The sequence below is a fragment of the Ictidomys tridecemlineatus genome, chromosome 2, assembly GCF_052094955.1.
Source record: "Ictidomys tridecemlineatus isolate mIctTri1 chromosome 2, mIctTri1.hap1, whole genome shotgun sequence".
Classification (NCBI taxonomy): Eukaryota; Metazoa; Chordata; class Mammalia; order Rodentia; family Sciuridae; genus Ictidomys; species Ictidomys tridecemlineatus.
In genome coordinates this window covers 18561858-18579537 of record NC_135478.1, presented here as the reverse complement: position 1 = coordinate 18579537, position 17680 = coordinate 18561858, and the positions used below count along the sequence as shown (strand labels likewise).

The window sequence follows — 17680 nt, the reverse complement described above, 5'->3', positions numbered from 1 at the left end:
TGAGGAGAACGCAGAGAGGGTTGGAATATAGAGAACCTGTTGGTGAGGATGTAGCTGTAATTGTGAATTCTAGGAGCACAAGACTGAAAGTGGTCTTTTAAGGGAAGAGGAGGGCAGGAGACCTTGTCAAAGGAGAAGGGAGAATAATGTCTTGGTGATGTGTATGGGTCAGGAGTGCCTCACTTACAACAAAGAATGATTTCGGAAAATCACAAATAACCCAGTCTTGTTGTATAGCTCTGTGGTAGAGCATTTGCTTGGCATGCAGGCGGCCTGGGGTTCCATCTCCAGTTCATCCCCTCCCATAGGCATACATGTAGAGAAATCAAGGGATTCTTTAAAATTTTTTTTAAGTTGTATGGACACAATACCTTTATTTTTTTTATTTATTTTTATCTGATGTTGAGGATTGAACCCATGCTTCACATGTGCTAGGCAAGTGCTCTACCACTGAGCCACAACCTCAACCCAAGGGATACTTTTGATGGTGTTTTATGCAACACTAAGCTCATTAATATAAATAAGCAGCTCTAATGAAGTTATTATCCATTCTCCAGAGTCAAGGTAAAAAAAAACAATGTATTTAACTTGTTTAGAGTCAAGCAGGTAGTATCAGAGTTGTATCTGAAATCTAGATCTTAGTATTCCACATGTAGTCCTGATTTTTAAAAAATATGTTTTAATTGTTGATGTACCTTTATTTTTTATTTATTTATATGCTTTGCTGAGGATTAAACTCAGTGCCTCCCACATGCCAGGCAAGTGCTCTGCCATCGAGCTACAACCCCAGCCCCAAGTCTTGCTTATTATAGTACTAGATTGACATACAGATAAATTTCCATTGTTTAATCTTTCCAACAATATGTGAGGAAGCCAAATTATGAAAACCATTTTTTAAAAATTTTTTTCAATTTAATGTGTACTCATTGAAATACATTTATAAAATTAGAAGTGTGGAAAAATTAAAATTATATGCTTTTACTCTTGAATATAGTCTAATCTACAGTATTGATTCCAGTCTTCTCTGTTTAGCCATTTTTTCCCTTTTAAAAATAACAATGATAATTGTACTAAATATCTTGTTATTTGGTTTAACATGTGGATTTACCAGTATTACCACAGACTTTATCAATTGCATTTTAATAACTCCCCTCTAATTCATATTCTATATTATAATTGTTTATAATATAGTGACCTATTTCTCTGCTCTGATATTTACATTCAACCATTTTTTCTTATAATTTAGTTAATCCATTTATTTCAATGTCCATTACATAGCATGTGCTCTTGTTAGCCATTAATATAAATTTAAATATGAAGCATTTTTGCATGTAAGAATTTTCTTCACTTAAAAAACTTATAGTTAATTAATTTTTGGTACTGGGGATTGAATCTAGGGGTGTTTTTTTCCTGAGCTACATTCTAGCCCTTTTTTAAAATTTTTTTTATTTTTTATTTTTTATTTTATTTTTACTTTATTTTGAGACAGGGTCTCACTAAATTGCTTAGGGTTCATAAGTTGCTGAGGCTGCCATCCTCCTGCCTCAGCCTCCCAAGCTGCTGGGATTTCAGGTGTGCACCACCACACCCAGCTAAGTGTTTAGTTTTGTTTAAAACAAGAATAAAAACAAACTGCTAAATTGTCTTCCAAAGTGTACATTTTCCATTTGCATTGATAATGAATCAGTGTTTCTCTTCCTTCACATTTTGTCAGCATATTGTGGTGTCAGTGTTTTGGTATTCCTTGTTTTAATTTGCAGTTCCCTAGAGACACATTGAACATCTTTTTAAAAATATATTTTTAGTTGTAGATAGATATAATAACTTTATTTATTTTTTGTAGGTAGTGCTGAGGATTGAACCTAGTGTGTCATGCGTGCTAGGCAACCGCTTTACTACTGATCTACAATCCTAGCCTCTGTACCTTATTTTTGATTAAATGTTTATTCAGGTCTATTCCCCCTGTCTTGTCTTTTTGGCAGTACTGGGGTTAGAACCAGGCAAACACTGTACCACTGAACTACATCCCCAAACCTTTTTTTTTTTTTTTTAAAGAGAGAGTGAGAGGTGGGGGGGGACAGAGAGAGAGAGAGAGAATTTTAACATTTATTTATTTTTTCTTAGTTCTCGGCGGACACAACATCTTTGTTGGTATGTGGTGCTGAGGATCGAACCCGGGCCGCACGCATGCTAGGCGAGCGCGCTACCGCTTGAGCCACATCCCCAGCCCCCCCAAACCTTTAAAATTTTTTAAAAAATATTTTCTTAGTTGTAGCTGGACAGAATACCTTTATTCATTTATTTTTATGTGGTGCTGAGATTTGAACCCAGGGCCTCACACATGCTAGGTGGGTGCTCTACTGCTGAGCCGCAACCCCATCCCCAATATTTTTTTTTTAAAGAGAGAGTGAGAGAGGAGAGAGAGAGAGAGAGAGAGAGAGAGAGAGAGAGAGAGAGAGAGAGAATTTTTAATATTTATTTTTTAGTTCTCGGCAGACACAACATTTTTGTTGGTATGTGGTGCTGAGGATTGAACCCGGGCCGCACGCATGCCAGGCGAGCACGCTACCGCTTGAGCCACATCCCCAGCCCCCCCAATATTTTTAAATTTTATTTTGAGACAGGATCTCACTGAGTTGCCCCGGCTTGCCTTGAAATTTCAATCCTCTAGCCTCAGCCTCCCAGCAGCTGAGATTACAGGTATGTGCCACTGTACCCACCCTTTTTACCCATTTGTTAATTGGGTTGTTTGTTTTATCATCATGAGTTTAAGACTTCTTTGTATATTTTGTATAATTATCCAGTATCAGAGAGGACTTTTGCAAATATTTTCTTCCAGTTGGTAGCTTGTTGTATTCTCTTGATTTCCTTCTTAAAAAACAAAACAAAACAAAAAACCTTGTAGCATGATATACAATGGCCATTGTTTTGCTTTTTCACTTACATCTTAGAGATTGTTCTTTATCAATAGAGATCTTCCCCTACCTCTGCCCAATGTCATGGTATGAATAGACTATTATTGTTTAATTAGTTCCCTACTGATGAACAGTTTATAGCTTCCTTTTATTTTTCTGTCATAAGCAATGCTGCATATATAACATGCTTGTCTTTAGACACATGTGCATGATATTTATGCAGGATAATTCCTAGAAGTGAAATTTATGGTTAAAGAAATGCATCCTTGGTGTTTTTATGGCATTCTTTAGAGAATAAATCATTTAATCATCCCACCAACAATATGTTGGGATTTCCCAGGCAGTAAATCTGAAACTATTTTTTGGAAGGCTGGGGATGAGGCTAATTGATAGAGCATTTGCCTGGCCTGTGTGAGGCCCTGGGTTTGATCCTATCACTGTATTATTTTTGGAGGCCAGTACAGATTTTTCAACCTTCTCTTTTGGCAAGTGAACATATTGAATTAAACTACCATCTGTTATATTAATAAATTCATAAAGTATATTTTAGCTCCAAGTAAGCAAAGCTCAGAGTAATAAGGACTCATTGAGGAAAGGGGGAATAGCTGTCATCTTTCACTGACACTTTTGCCCACAGACAAGCCTTGCAGCCTGTTGGCATTCATATTTCTGTTGCCACCTCCTAGGATTCTAGCTTATTCAGTACTGAGCCACCATCAGTGTTATTAACTTTAGGAGGCTCTTTTCTCCTCTATCGAATTCCAACTTCAAGCTAGGATTTTGGATCTTTAATTACGTGGACCAGCTAAATCTTAACTGTCATATTTAACAAGGTTTTACCAGTTTCAGGGCTAAAAATTAAATGAAATACTGTACACTAATATGGCCCAGTTCTCATGGAATGTACTGCATAGTTGCTTCCCTGCCAAGACTTTGGCTTGCCTCTTGCTTAGAGCTTTTTTCTCCTAAAATTGAGAGTGCTCTAGGTTTTAGGGCAGTGGCTTACAGCCTTGACCACACAAGGAAACACCTGAAGTGCTTTGTTATATTTACTTTTGTGGTACTGGAGATTGAATCCTGGGACACTCCACCATTGAGCTACATCCCCACCCTGCTTTTTATTAGATTCTGATTTAATTCATGTGGATATGGCTTGAGTATGGGCTATTCTAGTTCTCAACCCCTGGTTATATATTAGAATCACATAGCTTTTTAAAAATTAAATGTCCAACTCTTAGGTTAAAGGTTAAAAGGAAACTTTAAAATGAATGGATCAAGCTGATAACATAACAAACCGATCAGTCTTACCATCACCAAAGTATCATCACGAGGTGTCATGTGCCTTCTGATTTGATATAGTAGGAAGTACATAGCTCTCTTTGTCAAGTAGCCCTGAATGAGAACTACCAGAACTTGAGTCTGAACAAGCCTTAGAATCTAATGCCAGTTTTTAGGATACTTGGAAGATAGAGAAGTGCTTGAAGAATAGTCCCTGGACCAGCAGTATCAGCACTATCTGAAGCTTGTTAGAGATGATATGCTGTTTCTCAGGCTTCATCACAGACTTACTGAATAGGACCTAGGGTTTAACAAAATTACTAGGTGATTCTTATGCATGTTAAAGCTTGAGAAACACCATTGTTAATGCTAAGAGATTTAATAAACCAAACCCAGAGAACATGGAAGACGGTATGGAACAAATAACCCAGTTTCTTCAACAAAATGAAAATGGGGGTGGGGGAAGGAAGAGGAGAGGAGTAATTATACATTTAAAAATATGTATTTTAAAATATTTTAAGAAACAAACTAACCAAATATAATGGAGTTTGTTTGGTTTCTTATTTTAACAAATCCACTGTAGACATTTTCAGACAATTGGGGAAATTTGAATATGGTCTAGTGGAAGATGGTAATAGGTAATAAAGAATGAATTATGTATTGAGTGATGATTATTTTTAAAAATAATTATTATTTTTGTGGTGTTGGGGATTGAACTCGGGAGCATTATTACCACAGTGTTTGTTTTTTGTTTGTTTTTGAGACTGGGTCTTGCTAAGGTGCCCAGGTTGAACTTCTGATCCTACTGCCTTAGCTTCCTGAGTTGCTGGGATTACAAATGTGCACCACTATCACAGCTATAATGATTATTTTATAAAAATAGACATTGTTAAAGATATACCTGCCATATTTATAAACAAAATATTTTTTAAAAAACATATATCTCTCTATATATCTGGTTCCATGCCAGGTTTGGATGAAATATGAGTACTGATAGTTTAAAAACAAAATCAAACAACCAATGGAACAAACCCTCCCCCCTTATAATGTTACACTCAACCTTAATAGGGGAAGTTCACAGATACTGGTGTTTTTTGTTTGTTTTTCACAAAGGTTCCCAACTAAAATCAGAAGATGTGGCACAATATCTAAAAAGAATTTTTTAAAAAAAGAGGTGGAACAAATGTTGGGTGCAAGAACCTCTGTTCCAGCATCCAACCCATTGTGTAATAATTTGATTGGGGGCTGGGCATGATGGCACACACTTGTAATCCCAGCGACCTGGGAGGCTGAGATAGGAGGATTGTGAATTCAAAGCCAGCCTCAGTCATGGTAAGGGGCTAAGCAATTCCGTGAGACTCATCTCTAAATAAAACACAAAATAGGGCTGGGGATGTGGCTCAGTGGTTGAGTGCCCTTGAGTTCAATGCCTGGTACCAAAATAATAATAATAATAATAATAATAATAATAATTTGATTGGTTTCTTCCAATAGACTATGAGTTCCTGGGAACAGAATAGTGGATAGACTAGAGCAGGCACTCAGTGTGTACCCACCTTAAGAGGGTCTCTTGCAAGGGGAAACACTTGGAGAAAGAACTAGTTGGAAGGAAGGAAGGAAGGAAGGAAGGAAGGAAGGAAGGAAGGAAGGAAGGAAGGGAGGGAGGGAGGGAGGGAGGGAGGGAGGGAGGGAGGGAAAGGAAGGGCAAGGAAGGAAGGAAGAAAGGAAGGAAGGGGAGGGGAGGGGAGGGGAGGAAGGAAAAAAAAGAAATCAGTGTCGGTATTCCCTGGGACTTACTCAGTTTTATCATTGAAAGTTCTATACCCCAGGAGACCCCTTAATCTTGGGTGAGCTGGATGGTCAGTCATCCTAGATCAGCAAGATGTGGCTTTAGTGACAGTTGAGCCAATGTTCCTACCCTAGATCCTGTTTTAGGTGGCCTAGTTGCCTGTGTTGTCTCCTGGAGTCCTCCTAAGCTCACAGACCTTCTTAAATAAATAGGATGCGCAGAAAAAATTTTGTTTCTCCTCCCAGCAAATGCTTTTTTTTTTTTTCAATATTTCCTTCTCAGGAAGCATTAAAGGGCCTCTGTGAAGCCAAGAGAGAAGGAATGTGCTGGGTGTTACATGCCAGGATGTGGCAGAACTGAAAGGGTGCCGCTTTCTGCCATGTGGCATCTTTACCTTCAGAGTCCTTTGAAGAGGAATCTAATAGATCCCAAACCCACCATCCCAGGCATAGATAGGAGTGCATTACATTTTGGCTTTGAGTTTAGCTTTCTTCTCACACCAGCATGTTGTGGCTTAATGGCCCACAGAACTCTTGGGATTTGAAGGCAAGCTCGTAGGAGAAAAGGGCTTGTGAACTTGTTTGGGAACCAATATATGCTGTCTCTGCTGTCATCTGTGCTGTCACAGGGCCCTATGGATTTGAAGAAACCAGGGTGGCAAGAGCAACCCCAGGACAGCCTTATCAGCTTCTAAGCCCCTTTAGTAAGTTTCATATGTTACAGGAATTGGAAGCTTCTCGATATATGGGGCAATTTGACTCCTACAGAGTAGAGCACAGCTAGATGCATCCCCAGAAAACTGGACTGGGTAAGGTACACTGAGTGAGAAGAGACACTGAATTTAGAGATGAGCCAGGAAAGGGGCCAGAAATCAGGCAAGATATGTTATGGGTCTGTCTGACCATAAAAATATTACAGATAGGATCCAAGGAATGAAACTTGTGCAAGAAGGGAGGGCCAGCTCCCCTTGCTACAATCAGTTCTGTCATTCACCCTCAGGAATCTGAGGGTCTGAGGATATGGGGGGTAGTGGGGAGGAGGTAAACTCACAGCAATTACATTTACATTGTTACATGTATCAATTGCAGTAAAGTTCTCCTTAATATGATGCATTTGTAAGATTTAGGCCTTTATAATAGTTTTTCACAGTTCTTGCTTAAATTTTTCATTTTATTTCTTATAATAGTTCTAAAAGTCTTATGAGTGGTTCTCATATCAAAACCACCTTTCAGACTTGTACAACTAGGTAAACTACACCAAGCTTCTGATTTAGTAGCAAGGCCCGAGAATCTGCATTTTTTCTAAGTGGCTCTGGTGCTGCTGGCCCAGGGTCCACTGACCTATGAAAAGATTAAAGACAACACTCTCATTCATTCTAAATATATTTATTGTGTACCTAATATGCCAGGTATTCTTCTGGGTTCTGAGGATACAGTGGTGATAAACCAGTATAGTTATGGTTCAAGAATAGAACAATAATATAAATAGAGGAAAAACAAAAACAAAAACAAAACAAAACACCATGACTTACATAACAAATGAGTATACATTAAAGAGAGTATTGCAGAATGGCTTCAGGACTAGTTGAATAATTTAGAAAGAGCCTATATCAGGACTCCCTTTCCACCTACAGGTCAACTGTGAGTAGTCTTTCTCCCACACCCTGCTTTGGAGTAGTCTTTGGATATTAAAATGAAGGAGACAGATATGGCACCAAATTCATCACAGGATGCTCTGAAATTCCTAATTTCAGACAGATGTGGCTGGTGAAGATGGGGTCTTAAGCCCCCAGTTTTGGGTGACTTTTACTGATGACAAAAATTATTAGCATTAAGCAGGTGCTTGAGGAAAGCTGCAGGCTTTACAATGCTTCTCTTCTTTCCCTATCCCAACATTTGGAAAAACCTCTCATTCAGATGGCCTTTCAAATGAGAAGCAGGCATGGGTCTACAATAATTGATTACTGGAGAGAAAAAAAGTATATCTATTTTAATTCCAGGTGGGATAAAGTTCAAAATGTAAAAAATGAAACAAAGAACAAGCGATTAAAGGTGATTGTCTTTTTGATACTGGGGACTGAACCCAGGGCACTCTACCACTGAGCTATACCACCAGCCATTTTTACTTTTCATTTTGAGATAGGGTCTCCTTAAGTTGCTGAGGCTGGCCTGGAACTTGTGATCCTTCTGCCTCAGCCTCCCGAGTCACTGGGATTATGCCTTGTGAGGTGATTCTTTATCTGAGACAGAACAAAAGGTTCATAAATTACACAATTTATAAATTAGTAAGAGAAACATGACTAAACTAGTGGAAATTAACAAAAAGTTAATTCAAGGAATAGAAAAGAATGGTTAACATCATAAGTTTAGCCTTAGGCTGGGGTTGTAGTTCAGTGGGAGTGCTTGCCTGGCACTTGTGAGGCACTGGGTTCAATCCTTAGAACCACATAAAATTAAATAAATAAAAATAAAGGTATTTAAAAAAAAAACTTAAAAAAATGAAGTTTAGCCTCATTGGTAGATCAAAGAAAATGCCAATTGAACTTAACCTATTAAGTACCATTTGAAAATAGGAAGTTGACCAAAAAAAAAAAAAAAAAGCCTAGTGTCAACGCAAAGCTGATGCACTGTTACTCTGCCTGAGGTCAAGTGGCCTCTTAGGGTTGATTAATGAACAAAATGGTAAAAACCAAAACAAAACAAACCAAAAAGCAATTTTTACTGAACATCTGCTTTAAAAATATTCAAATACTTTTAACTCTTAATAAATAGTATAAATGTTTAAAAAATGCTACCAGTAATTCATTCAATATTCAGAAATACACTCATGTTTAACCAGTTATTTACTGTATCACTTAGGGATGTCATTTTTTTTTTAATTTTTTTTTTAAGTTGTCAGTGGACCTTTATTTATTTCTATGTGGTACTGAGAATTGAACCTAGTGCCTCACCCATGCTAGGTATGTGCTCTTTCACTGAGTTACAACCCCAGCCTGTAGGGATGGATGGATGGCATTTGACTGCAGGACCCTTTAAGAGAAACTTGTCAGAAGCTTAAATAAGCATAGTGGTTATTCTTCTTATGTATGAAGAAGTTCAGAGGCTAGCAATCCAAGTCTGGTGCATGCCATAAAGATCCAAGCTCCTTCAATTTTTCTACTTTAATACCCCCAGAAAGTAGTTGTCTTCTGTGTGCCAAAAAAACCACAGCTCTGCTACTTCTAGCTCTCATGTCTGTACTCCAAGCAGGATGAAGAGATAAGGGCAAAGGCTCATATTTTTCAAGCCCATTCTTTTGTATAAAAAACCCAGCATCTTTATTAAGCAGGCTTCCACCTGCAACTTTTACCTTGCCAGAGCAGAGTAACAGGGCCACCCTTGGCAGGAACTGTGTGGTTTTTTTTTTTTTTTTTTTTTTTTGGTACCAGGGATTGAACTCAGAGGTGCTTTACTATCAGGTCCTTGCTAAATTACTTAGGGCCTCATTAAGTTGCTGATATTTGTCTTGATCCTGCAATCCTCCTGCCCCAGCACAGAGTCACTAGGATTATAGATATGAGTGAGCTACTGCACCCACTTAGGGAAGTATTTTTAACTAGTTGCATTATCATCTCCCTCAAAGTGTTCTGCTAATGGAGAAGATACAATAAGGGGAATTAATTTAATTATGAAATTCTCTGTCACTATTAATGTCAGATTTATGAAGTTTGATGACCTGAAAAAATGCTCACAATGTAATGTCAACTAAGAAGGGAGGACAGAAAACACACATAATACAATCTCAATTTTGTTTATAAAATATAATTTACATACATATATACACACATATTGCAAGTAACAAAATGTCAATATCTATAAAGTTGACATTTCCTGTCAAAGGATTATTGATGGATAGACATAAATTTTGTTTTATTAAATTTTTTTCTGTATTTTCTAAGATGAACTTGTGTAACAGGGAAAAATGTTATTTTAAAAGACATAAAAAAAGAAATATTTTTTAAAAATACCATATGTACTTTCAAAGAAGACTAAGTACAAAATGCTTTACACTTACTCGTTTTCCTCTTCATTGTCAAAAGAAAGGAGGCTGGTGTTTTTTATTTGCTTTTGTGAGTTCTTTTTAACTAAGTCCTGCTTATTTATTTTGTCTTCACTTGTTATCTTCTTTTTTGAGCTTGCTGTTAAACCTGAATATTTTTCATCTGAGGGACGCTTGACTGGTTTTCGATACATGATTCTTCCATCAGTTGGAGCTGGTTCTTCATCTGAAGCAAAAACAAAGTTAAAGATTTTTTTCTCATTATTTTGCCATTAACAAGAGTCAAATGGCAAAAATATTCTCATACTGTATTTAAGGATATCCTTGGAGTAAATTCAGTATGGGCCTCTAGTTATATGCCTCTCAAGATTAGCATTCACTTGCAAATGCTGTATCCCTAGTCCAATCAGGTTGTATTTTTAAGTATTTTTGAAAAGTGTTTGGAACTACTGTATTTTCCCACAAAGCAATGTAATAGTTGTTAGGAAACCACATTTCAGGCACTCATTATTACATAGAACTTCATTGACTTGTTTGTAAACTTTACTACTTTTTTTTGTTTTGTTTTAAATATGGGGCTTTTACCTAAACTCATCCCTAATCCTCAAAACAACCCACTAAATACACTTGTTGTCTCCATTTGATTAACAAGGAACTTGAGGCTCAGAGATGAAATAACTGGCTCAAGATCTCATATCTGGTGAAGTGCCAAAATCAAGACTTGAACCAAGGACCAGCTCCTTCAAACAAGCCTCTCTATTATTTAAAATGAGGCAATTTCATACTCCAGGCTCCTTAAATTATTAGAGAAACCAAATTACTTTCAGATATATCTGTTTTTGCAGCCTTTATTTCTGCTTTAATTTTCATGACTTCTTCAGCTGTCAAGTCTCCCTTTTTTAAAACCACCACTTGGGGCCGTTCATCTTCTTGGTCACTGTGATCAGCATCTTCATCTGGGAGCTGAGGCTGGATTCTCTAGGAGAAAACAAAATACAGCATGTAGATTACTGATCTTGAAGTAATGCCAAGTACTGCCTCTGTAAACAAGTATAATGATTAAAATGAGAAGGGTAACGTAACAACTAAATGAGATAGGAAATAATTTTTCAAGTAACTGCAAAGAATCTAACTACACCACACTAGGGAACAGGTTTACCTGCCAGTCATCCTGGATGCCTATCCAATGGGATTCATTTCCAAATCAGGAGGATTCCTGTTTGCATTTATGTGATAGGGGACCTCTGCTTTGGGTAATTCCATCATGCCTGGTCTACTCAGGACAGTGCTAAGCTATATCAATTATCTTTGCTCCTCATCAACACTTTTTTTTTTTTTTTGTACTGGGGATTGAACTCAGGGGCATTCAACTACTGAGCTACACCCCCAGCCCTTTTTTGTATTTTATTTAGAGATTGGGTCTGGCTTTGAACTTGTGATCCTCCTGCCTCAGCCTCCGGAGCTGCTGGGATTAGCACCACCATGCCCCACTCATCAACACTTTTTACCTCTGTCTTTTCTCAGAGTAAGACAGAAAATAATCAAATGCCATCAAAGTAAGCAGCAAGTAAGAAGTGTTCTTCTCCTACCTCTGTTCATTCCTTATCCCATGTAAGAGCTTCAGCTGTTTCCAAGTATATACAAATATATAGGTATAGAAAACATTTTGCACATAATCAAACTGTGAATATTATGACATCTTTTTTTAAAAAATATTTATTTATTTATTTATTTTAGTTTTTGGTGGACACAACATCTTTGTTTGTATGTGGTGCTGAGAATTGAACCTGGGCCACACGCATGCCAGGTGAGCGCGCTACTGCTTGAGCCACATCCCCAGCCCCTATGACATCTTTTTTTTATTTAAATTATGAAATTTCTCAAACATAAAGTACAGGGAATAACAAAAGAAAACATGGACTCATTATACACAAATGCTAAATGGTAACATTTTGCCGGTTGTTTGAGATTTCTAAAAAATGCCAGACACGGTAAAAGCCCCCTCATTTTTTTTTTTTTACTGAAAAATATCTTTACACAATACTTTGAGATTACAGTTACCTGATTTTATCAAGTTACTGCCTTGTATTTAATTATATATATGGCCATTTCATGATTTATTTTCCCAGTACCCTATAAATAAAAATTTTGGTTGTTTAAGAGCTTTTTCCTACTATGAGAAAAACCTTGTATACATCTTTGCTCATTTTTAGAAACTTATATGTAGACAAATTCTTGGAAGTGGAACTGTTGGGTTGAAAGATAGCACACCAAAAGTGTCTTCAACATATTATTCAAACAGCTCATTATTCCACTTCTCATTGAGCTCTGTGTCCCTAACAGGGTACAAAGCCCTGCATGACTTGGCCTCAGCCTATGACTACAGCTTTCTCCCATACCACTCTCTTGTGGCTCTAGACTGCAGTCAGGTTTCAGTAGTTGGAGATCTCCAAACATAAAGGCTCCTTTATCTCCTCCTTTGTCTCTGAAAAAATCCCCATTGCCTCTGGCCAACTGCTATTCAAGCAGCCTTTAGGACTCAGATCTTCTAGAATCTCACTTCTTTTTCTTTTGTACACTGTACATAGCTCATAGAAAGCAAGTACCACACTGTGTTTTCAATGCTTTGTCTATCTCCAGTAAGCAAGCTCCTTTGAGAGAGGCGCTGTGTTTCACCTCTGTACCTAGAGGCACACAACCTAGAAAATAGAAGGGACTCAAGAAATACTTGCTGATCTACTAATGAATAACCAATAGATGGGTTAATGCTGAACAATCTGAAATCCTGACAAGTTAGTTACAAGTTCATTCATCTTTTAAGATGAAGTTCATTCATCTTTTAAGAAGACTTGGGTCTTAAGTGCCCAAGTCCCATTATTCAATAAGCTCATTCTCTTTAATAATATCTGTTAGTTTATTGACTATTCACCAGTTGCTGCCTATTTTTCTCTAAACGTTTCTAATAAATGATCACAATCAAGTAGGTAATTAAGCATTTTTAGCAAGGAAATGGAAAAGTAAAATTATTTCCAATATTCTTTAGACTTGAGAATCATTAATTCTGATTCTCTCTTTTTATTTGACTAACTAGAAAACTAAAGAAACAGGGTAAGGAACAGTGACTGTTTAAAGCCACTTCTGAATTAACTCTCAAGAAGATCAATAAGATGATTTATCTCAATTATTATGATTTCCCACAAAAGTCAGTTCTTTTTGTTAACAGATCACTAAAATGCTGATTGTATTGCCAAATAATGTCATTAAGAATTGTTTGGGAAGATTGTTACAATCAAGATTGTTACCACAGGGGCAATGGTAGAGTGCTTGCCTAGCATGCATGAGGCACTGGTTCAATCTTCAGCACCACATAAAAATAAATAAATAAAATAAAGATATTGTGTCCATCTACAACTAAAAAAAAAAAAAAAAAAAAAAAGATTGTTATCACAGAGGTAAAAATCAGAGTGACTGATCCCCATGACCAAAAACAATAGTTACATCTCCTGTGTTCATTGTTGAATCCATGTCCCTTTTCTCAAAACTTACTGTCATTACTATTGTTTTTGGTCATGGGGATCAATCACTTTCTGATTGTTACCTCTATGGTTCCTTGTTGCCTATCTCCATCAATCCCTCCATTGCTTCTACATATAGTCCATAACTCACCATCCTCCACACCTTTACCCATGCAGTTCCCTTGTCTCCAATTGCTAACCTACCAGTGCTCAAGATTTAATCCAAATACCCCTCCTCCACGAAACCTTGCCTGAAACAAGCAGGCATCCAACCAATTTTAACTCCATTCATTAATGGCAGACACAGTGCTTGGACAATAGAGTGATTCCGGTAGGAATTTAGAGAGTCTGATTTAGTGAAGGAGACACAGAGGCACAAGTGGATGAAATACAAAATGAGTATTATAGAGGAGATATGGATAAAGTAACAAATAGGAAAAAGAATAACTAGGGGTTCTGAAGGCCTCCAGAGAGATGATGGGCTGTGCCTACAGATACGAAGCAGGGCAGGAAGTGTTAAAAAGAAAATGACACTTTAGAAATCCATCTCTCTGTCTTTTCAGAGCCTGGCACAGTGCTGGGTTTAGCACATACTCAATGTATTGAGTAACTTCATGTAAATCAATTTTGTCCTCTCTAAGTGACCTTAGTGCAGATACTAGAGACACAATGCTAAATAAAACTGTTTTCCCATGCATCCTCTAAGCATAATGGTCTGTTACCACTGAAAGAGTTGGGGCAGGTTTGGTGTGAACTAGCTAAAGCAGAAGCCCAAGAGGGCTCAGTGGTTGATTCCTACTGACATCCCGTCCCATCGTATTTAAGGTTTTGCTTACTTTGCTTTTAAGAATATGCTTAATTTATTTTAACAACAAAACAGAAATAGATACAGGGCGTTCATCAAAATACATTCGAGACTCAAATCTTAGGATATCAGGTCATTTGACCAAGTGGCCTGTCCTCTCAGCTGGAAAATGGGGACGGTGTTATTATCCAACCTGCTCTCAGGTTCTGCGATATGCAGGCGAGAAGAGACAAGAAAGCCATCTTTCTTAACTAAGGACCAGGAGCTTCACCTACGTCAGGTCATTTTCCAGAAAGCAGCCGCGCTCTAAAACAGAGCTTCCTAGACGCAGGAGGATGTATGGTTTGAACAAGTCCTGCCCACGGTCCGAGGTCCACCAAATTGGGGTGAGGAGTAACCGGCCTGCAGGAGCCGGAAATGGTGGACCGGGAGCGTTTCCGAGGTAACGCGACTGCAGCGCTCACCTTGCTCTCTATGGTGGGCCCTTCCCTGTACCCGACTCGCTCCTTAAAGCGGGACAGGAAGGCGGGTTCGGCGGGCCTCACGTACGACACCTGGTTCCGCTTGCTCATGGCGGATCTGGGTAAAACCCTTTCGAGGGCTCTCTGACAGTCCCCAGATGTGACGGCGCTCGCCGATGACGCCAAGGCCACGCCCCGACGGAGACCGGGCAAGTCGGTGTGCGTGTGACGTCAGCGTCCGGCCGGAGCGCCAAATTCAAATTCTCGCCATCTTAGGCGGGCGGGACCGCTGCTGGGCGGGAGGTGGAATCGTCGGCTGAGCAGGTTCCAGGTCCAGGGCTGAGGGCGCTATGGCGCCAGGCTGCAAAAGTAAGTCGGGGGCCGCGGTTTCGTGACCCAGTTACGACGTCGCGAGGCTTCCCGTAGGGTTGTCCCGGGTGAAGGATAGGAAAAATCGGAGACCACTCTCAGCGTTCCTTCTGCATATTGGCGCGTGCGGGGACCTGGCACACTTCTGCTCGGGAACAACAGTGGAGAACCGGAGCCCTAAGACTAGAATCTGTTCTTCCTTTTCCTTCTTTCCATCTTGCTGCTTCTTTGTCGGCCCTCTTCTTTGTCCGCTTCGGGCTGCCTGTCTAAGTGGCCCTGCCTGAGGATCAGCCCTTACTCAGTGATCACTACCTTCTGCAGGTTTCCATATTTCTGACTTTCTCAAAAGGAAGGATTTATCTATGTCCCAAACACGTCTTTCTCTTGCAGATAAAGTAATTTAAAGCACAGACTGCAGCAATATCTTTATTGTAGTCGCCCTTTATCCTCAAGGATACATTCCAAGACTCCCAGTAAATTAGTTACAGTAACATACTAACAATAACAAATAATAAGAACAGTTAGAATAGTACACTGTAATAATAGTTATGGGAATGTGGTCTTTCTAAAAATCTTTCTGTATTCATCCTTCCTTTTCTGAAATGAGATGATACAATGCCTGTCTGTAAGATAATTGAGATGAATGAGCTATGCAATGTGACACAGGCTGCAAAGCTTACTTGAACAAAAACACTGATACCTACAACTAGATGATCTAATGATAACTGAAGCAGCTACTAAATGACAATTAGGAGGGTAGCATATGGAATGTGAATATGTGTTGGCTGGAGGGAGTGGGATGGTATGGGATTTCGTCTTGCTACTTGTAACAACAGGCGTTTTTTTGCTGCTTTCAATATTTTTTTTCTTGGTTTTGACTTTCAGAATATTTAGTATAATGTGTCTAACTGTACACCTCTTTGGTTTTCTCCTATTTGAAGTCCTCCAAGTTCTGGATGTATTGGTTCTTTTCCTGTGAGAGCACTTTAACTCTGAGGAAGATCAGTTAGTTATCCTGGAGCCAAATGTTAGTTTTCAATATTGATGCCACATTCCATATAAACATTTGTCTTGTAATAAGGAAGTCTCCGTAGCTGTTAAGAGAACCCAAAGGTGGGGCATGGAAGAGAACACAAATTATGGCAGGCATCAAATTAAGGGCCTGGGAATTTGCAATTTTGATGGTTTCTCAACAGTTTTTATTCTTCATGTTGTTTGTCCTCAGAGAGTCATGGCAAGAGCCATCAGGAGATCCTAATTAGGCACCTAGTTTCTGAAGCTAATAAAGTTGTTTGAGGGGAATGGGTAAGGCCCATACCAAGCTTTTCATACCTTATAAGCAATGAGTTAAGGTGGGAGAGCAAAGAAAAATCTTGTACTATCTTTTAATGGCTGTCAGCCCATGATTTAAGGCCCAGGATTGCATTTGTCCTTTATCCCTATGGTAGTCTCCGTCTCAGGGGAGTGAGAGAAGCAGGGAGACTGTTGTAATAACCCAAGTAAAAGATGTTGCTGGCTTGATTCTGCAGTGGTAGCAGTGGATTTGGCAAGAAGTTTAAGATTACAGATATATTTTAAAGTTAGAGTCAGGGAGTTGCTGACAGATTGGCTCCAGTGAGAAAGAATGGGGTTAGGGATGACTATGATTTTTGGCCTGAACAATGGGAAGGATGGAATTGTGATTTACTGAGATGAAGCAGAACATTGGTGTTGCACAAGGGAATCAGGAGCAGGTTTGGACACATTAAATTTGAGACATTACCCCCTGGACATCCAGTTGTAGATTTCAAGTAGGCAATTAGGAAAGCAATCTAGAGAGAACTTTTAAATTTGGGAATCATCAGTATATACCTAGCTTTTAAAACCATGGGGCTGGACAGCATTACCACCTTAATGGGTTGAGATAGAATAGGTAAAGAGGATCAAGGCCTCAGCCCAGGAGCATCACACCATGGATGTGAAGGATGGGGAGACTGAAGAGTGTCAGCAACTGAGGAACAAGTTAGAGAATGGGATTTCCATAAACTAATTATAATCATCTTTAATGATTTATCTTTTTTTTTTTTTTTTTAGCTGAGTTACGAAATGTGACAAATTCTCAGTCTAACCTGCCAAGGTAAGAAAAAAGTCTTATTGATGAGCCCCCAAAGAATTAGCAATTTTATATTTCTAGAATAAGTATTTAGCAAAATAAGGGGTACTTGTTTTAAAATTTAGCTTAGTCCTCAATCAGCTGGAAATATGGGAAAATAATATACTTCCCCTGCCCTCTTAATTCCCAAATTAAAATAAGGGATTGGTTACATAATTCTCCCTTGGAATGACTTTTATTTTTGCTGGTAAGAGGGAATGAGAGACAAGCAGTGTTTATATCCCTTTGAAAAGAACTCCCTTTATTTCCAGTAAAGGTTTATGAAGGTGCTTATCATGAACTAACTCAATAAACAGTGTGGGTCATTGAGACTCTTATAAGAGGTAAATTTAAATGGAGTATGTCTTGGACTTTGTTG

At 38.5% G+C, this 17680-nt stretch overlaps 2 protein-coding genes across 5 annotated transcripts in view; one reads left to right on the top strand and one right to left on the bottom strand.

Moving 5' to 3' along the window:
* Window positions 1-7351: 7351 nt before the first annotated feature.
* Window positions 7352-14987, bottom strand: Kiaa1143 (KIAA1143 ortholog). Of its 2 annotated transcripts, XM_005337905.5 has the most exons (4): window positions 14805-14987; window positions 10842-10998; window positions 10036-10246; window positions 7352-8221 (listed from the first exon to the last, which is right to left on the bottom strand). In XM_005337905.5, exons 1-4 carry the CDS (start codon window positions 14910-14912, stop codon window positions 8218-8220), a joined length of 480 nt encoding a protein of 159 aa, XP_005337962.1. In that variant the 5' UTR covers window positions 14913-14987; the 3' UTR covers window positions 7352-8217. The 2 variants fall into 2 exon arrangements, with proteins under 2 accessions (XP_005337962.1, XP_005337961.1); XM_005337904.5 differs by lacking the exon at window positions 7352-8221 and having other exon boundaries at window positions 10032-10246.
* A 43-nt stretch (window positions 14988-15030) lies between these two features.
* Window positions 15031-17680, top strand: part of Kif15 (kinesin family member 15) — a 58504-nt gene continuing 55854 nt past the window's right edge. For 2 of the 3 annotated variants that reach the window (XM_078037995.1, XM_040290077.2), the window contains exons 1-2: window positions 15031-15170; window positions 17244-17286. In XM_078037995.1, coding sequence (XP_077894121.1) covers window positions 15152-15170; window positions 17244-17286 — 62 coding nt within the window. In that variant the 5' untranslated portion in view covers window positions 15031-15151. The remainder of the gene's footprint in view (window positions 15171-17243; window positions 17287-17680) is intronic. The other variant, XM_005337903.4, reaches the window with a different exon arrangement.

Bases quoted from the DNA above. Each gene is read 5' to 3' on its own strand.
- Kiaa1143 (XM_005337905.5), bottom strand. From the start codon at position 14,912: ATGAGCAAGCGGAACCAGGTGTCGTACGTGAGGCCCGCCGAACCCGCC. The intron at 10,999-14,804 runs GTGAGCGCTGCA...GTTTTCTCCTAG, and splicing joins GGCCCACCATAGAGAGCAAG to AGAATCCAGCCTCAGCTCCC. The intron at 10,247-10,841 runs GTAATTTGGTTT...TTTTTGCTTCAG, and splicing joins AAAAACAGATATATCTGAAA to ATGAAGAACCAGCTCCAACT.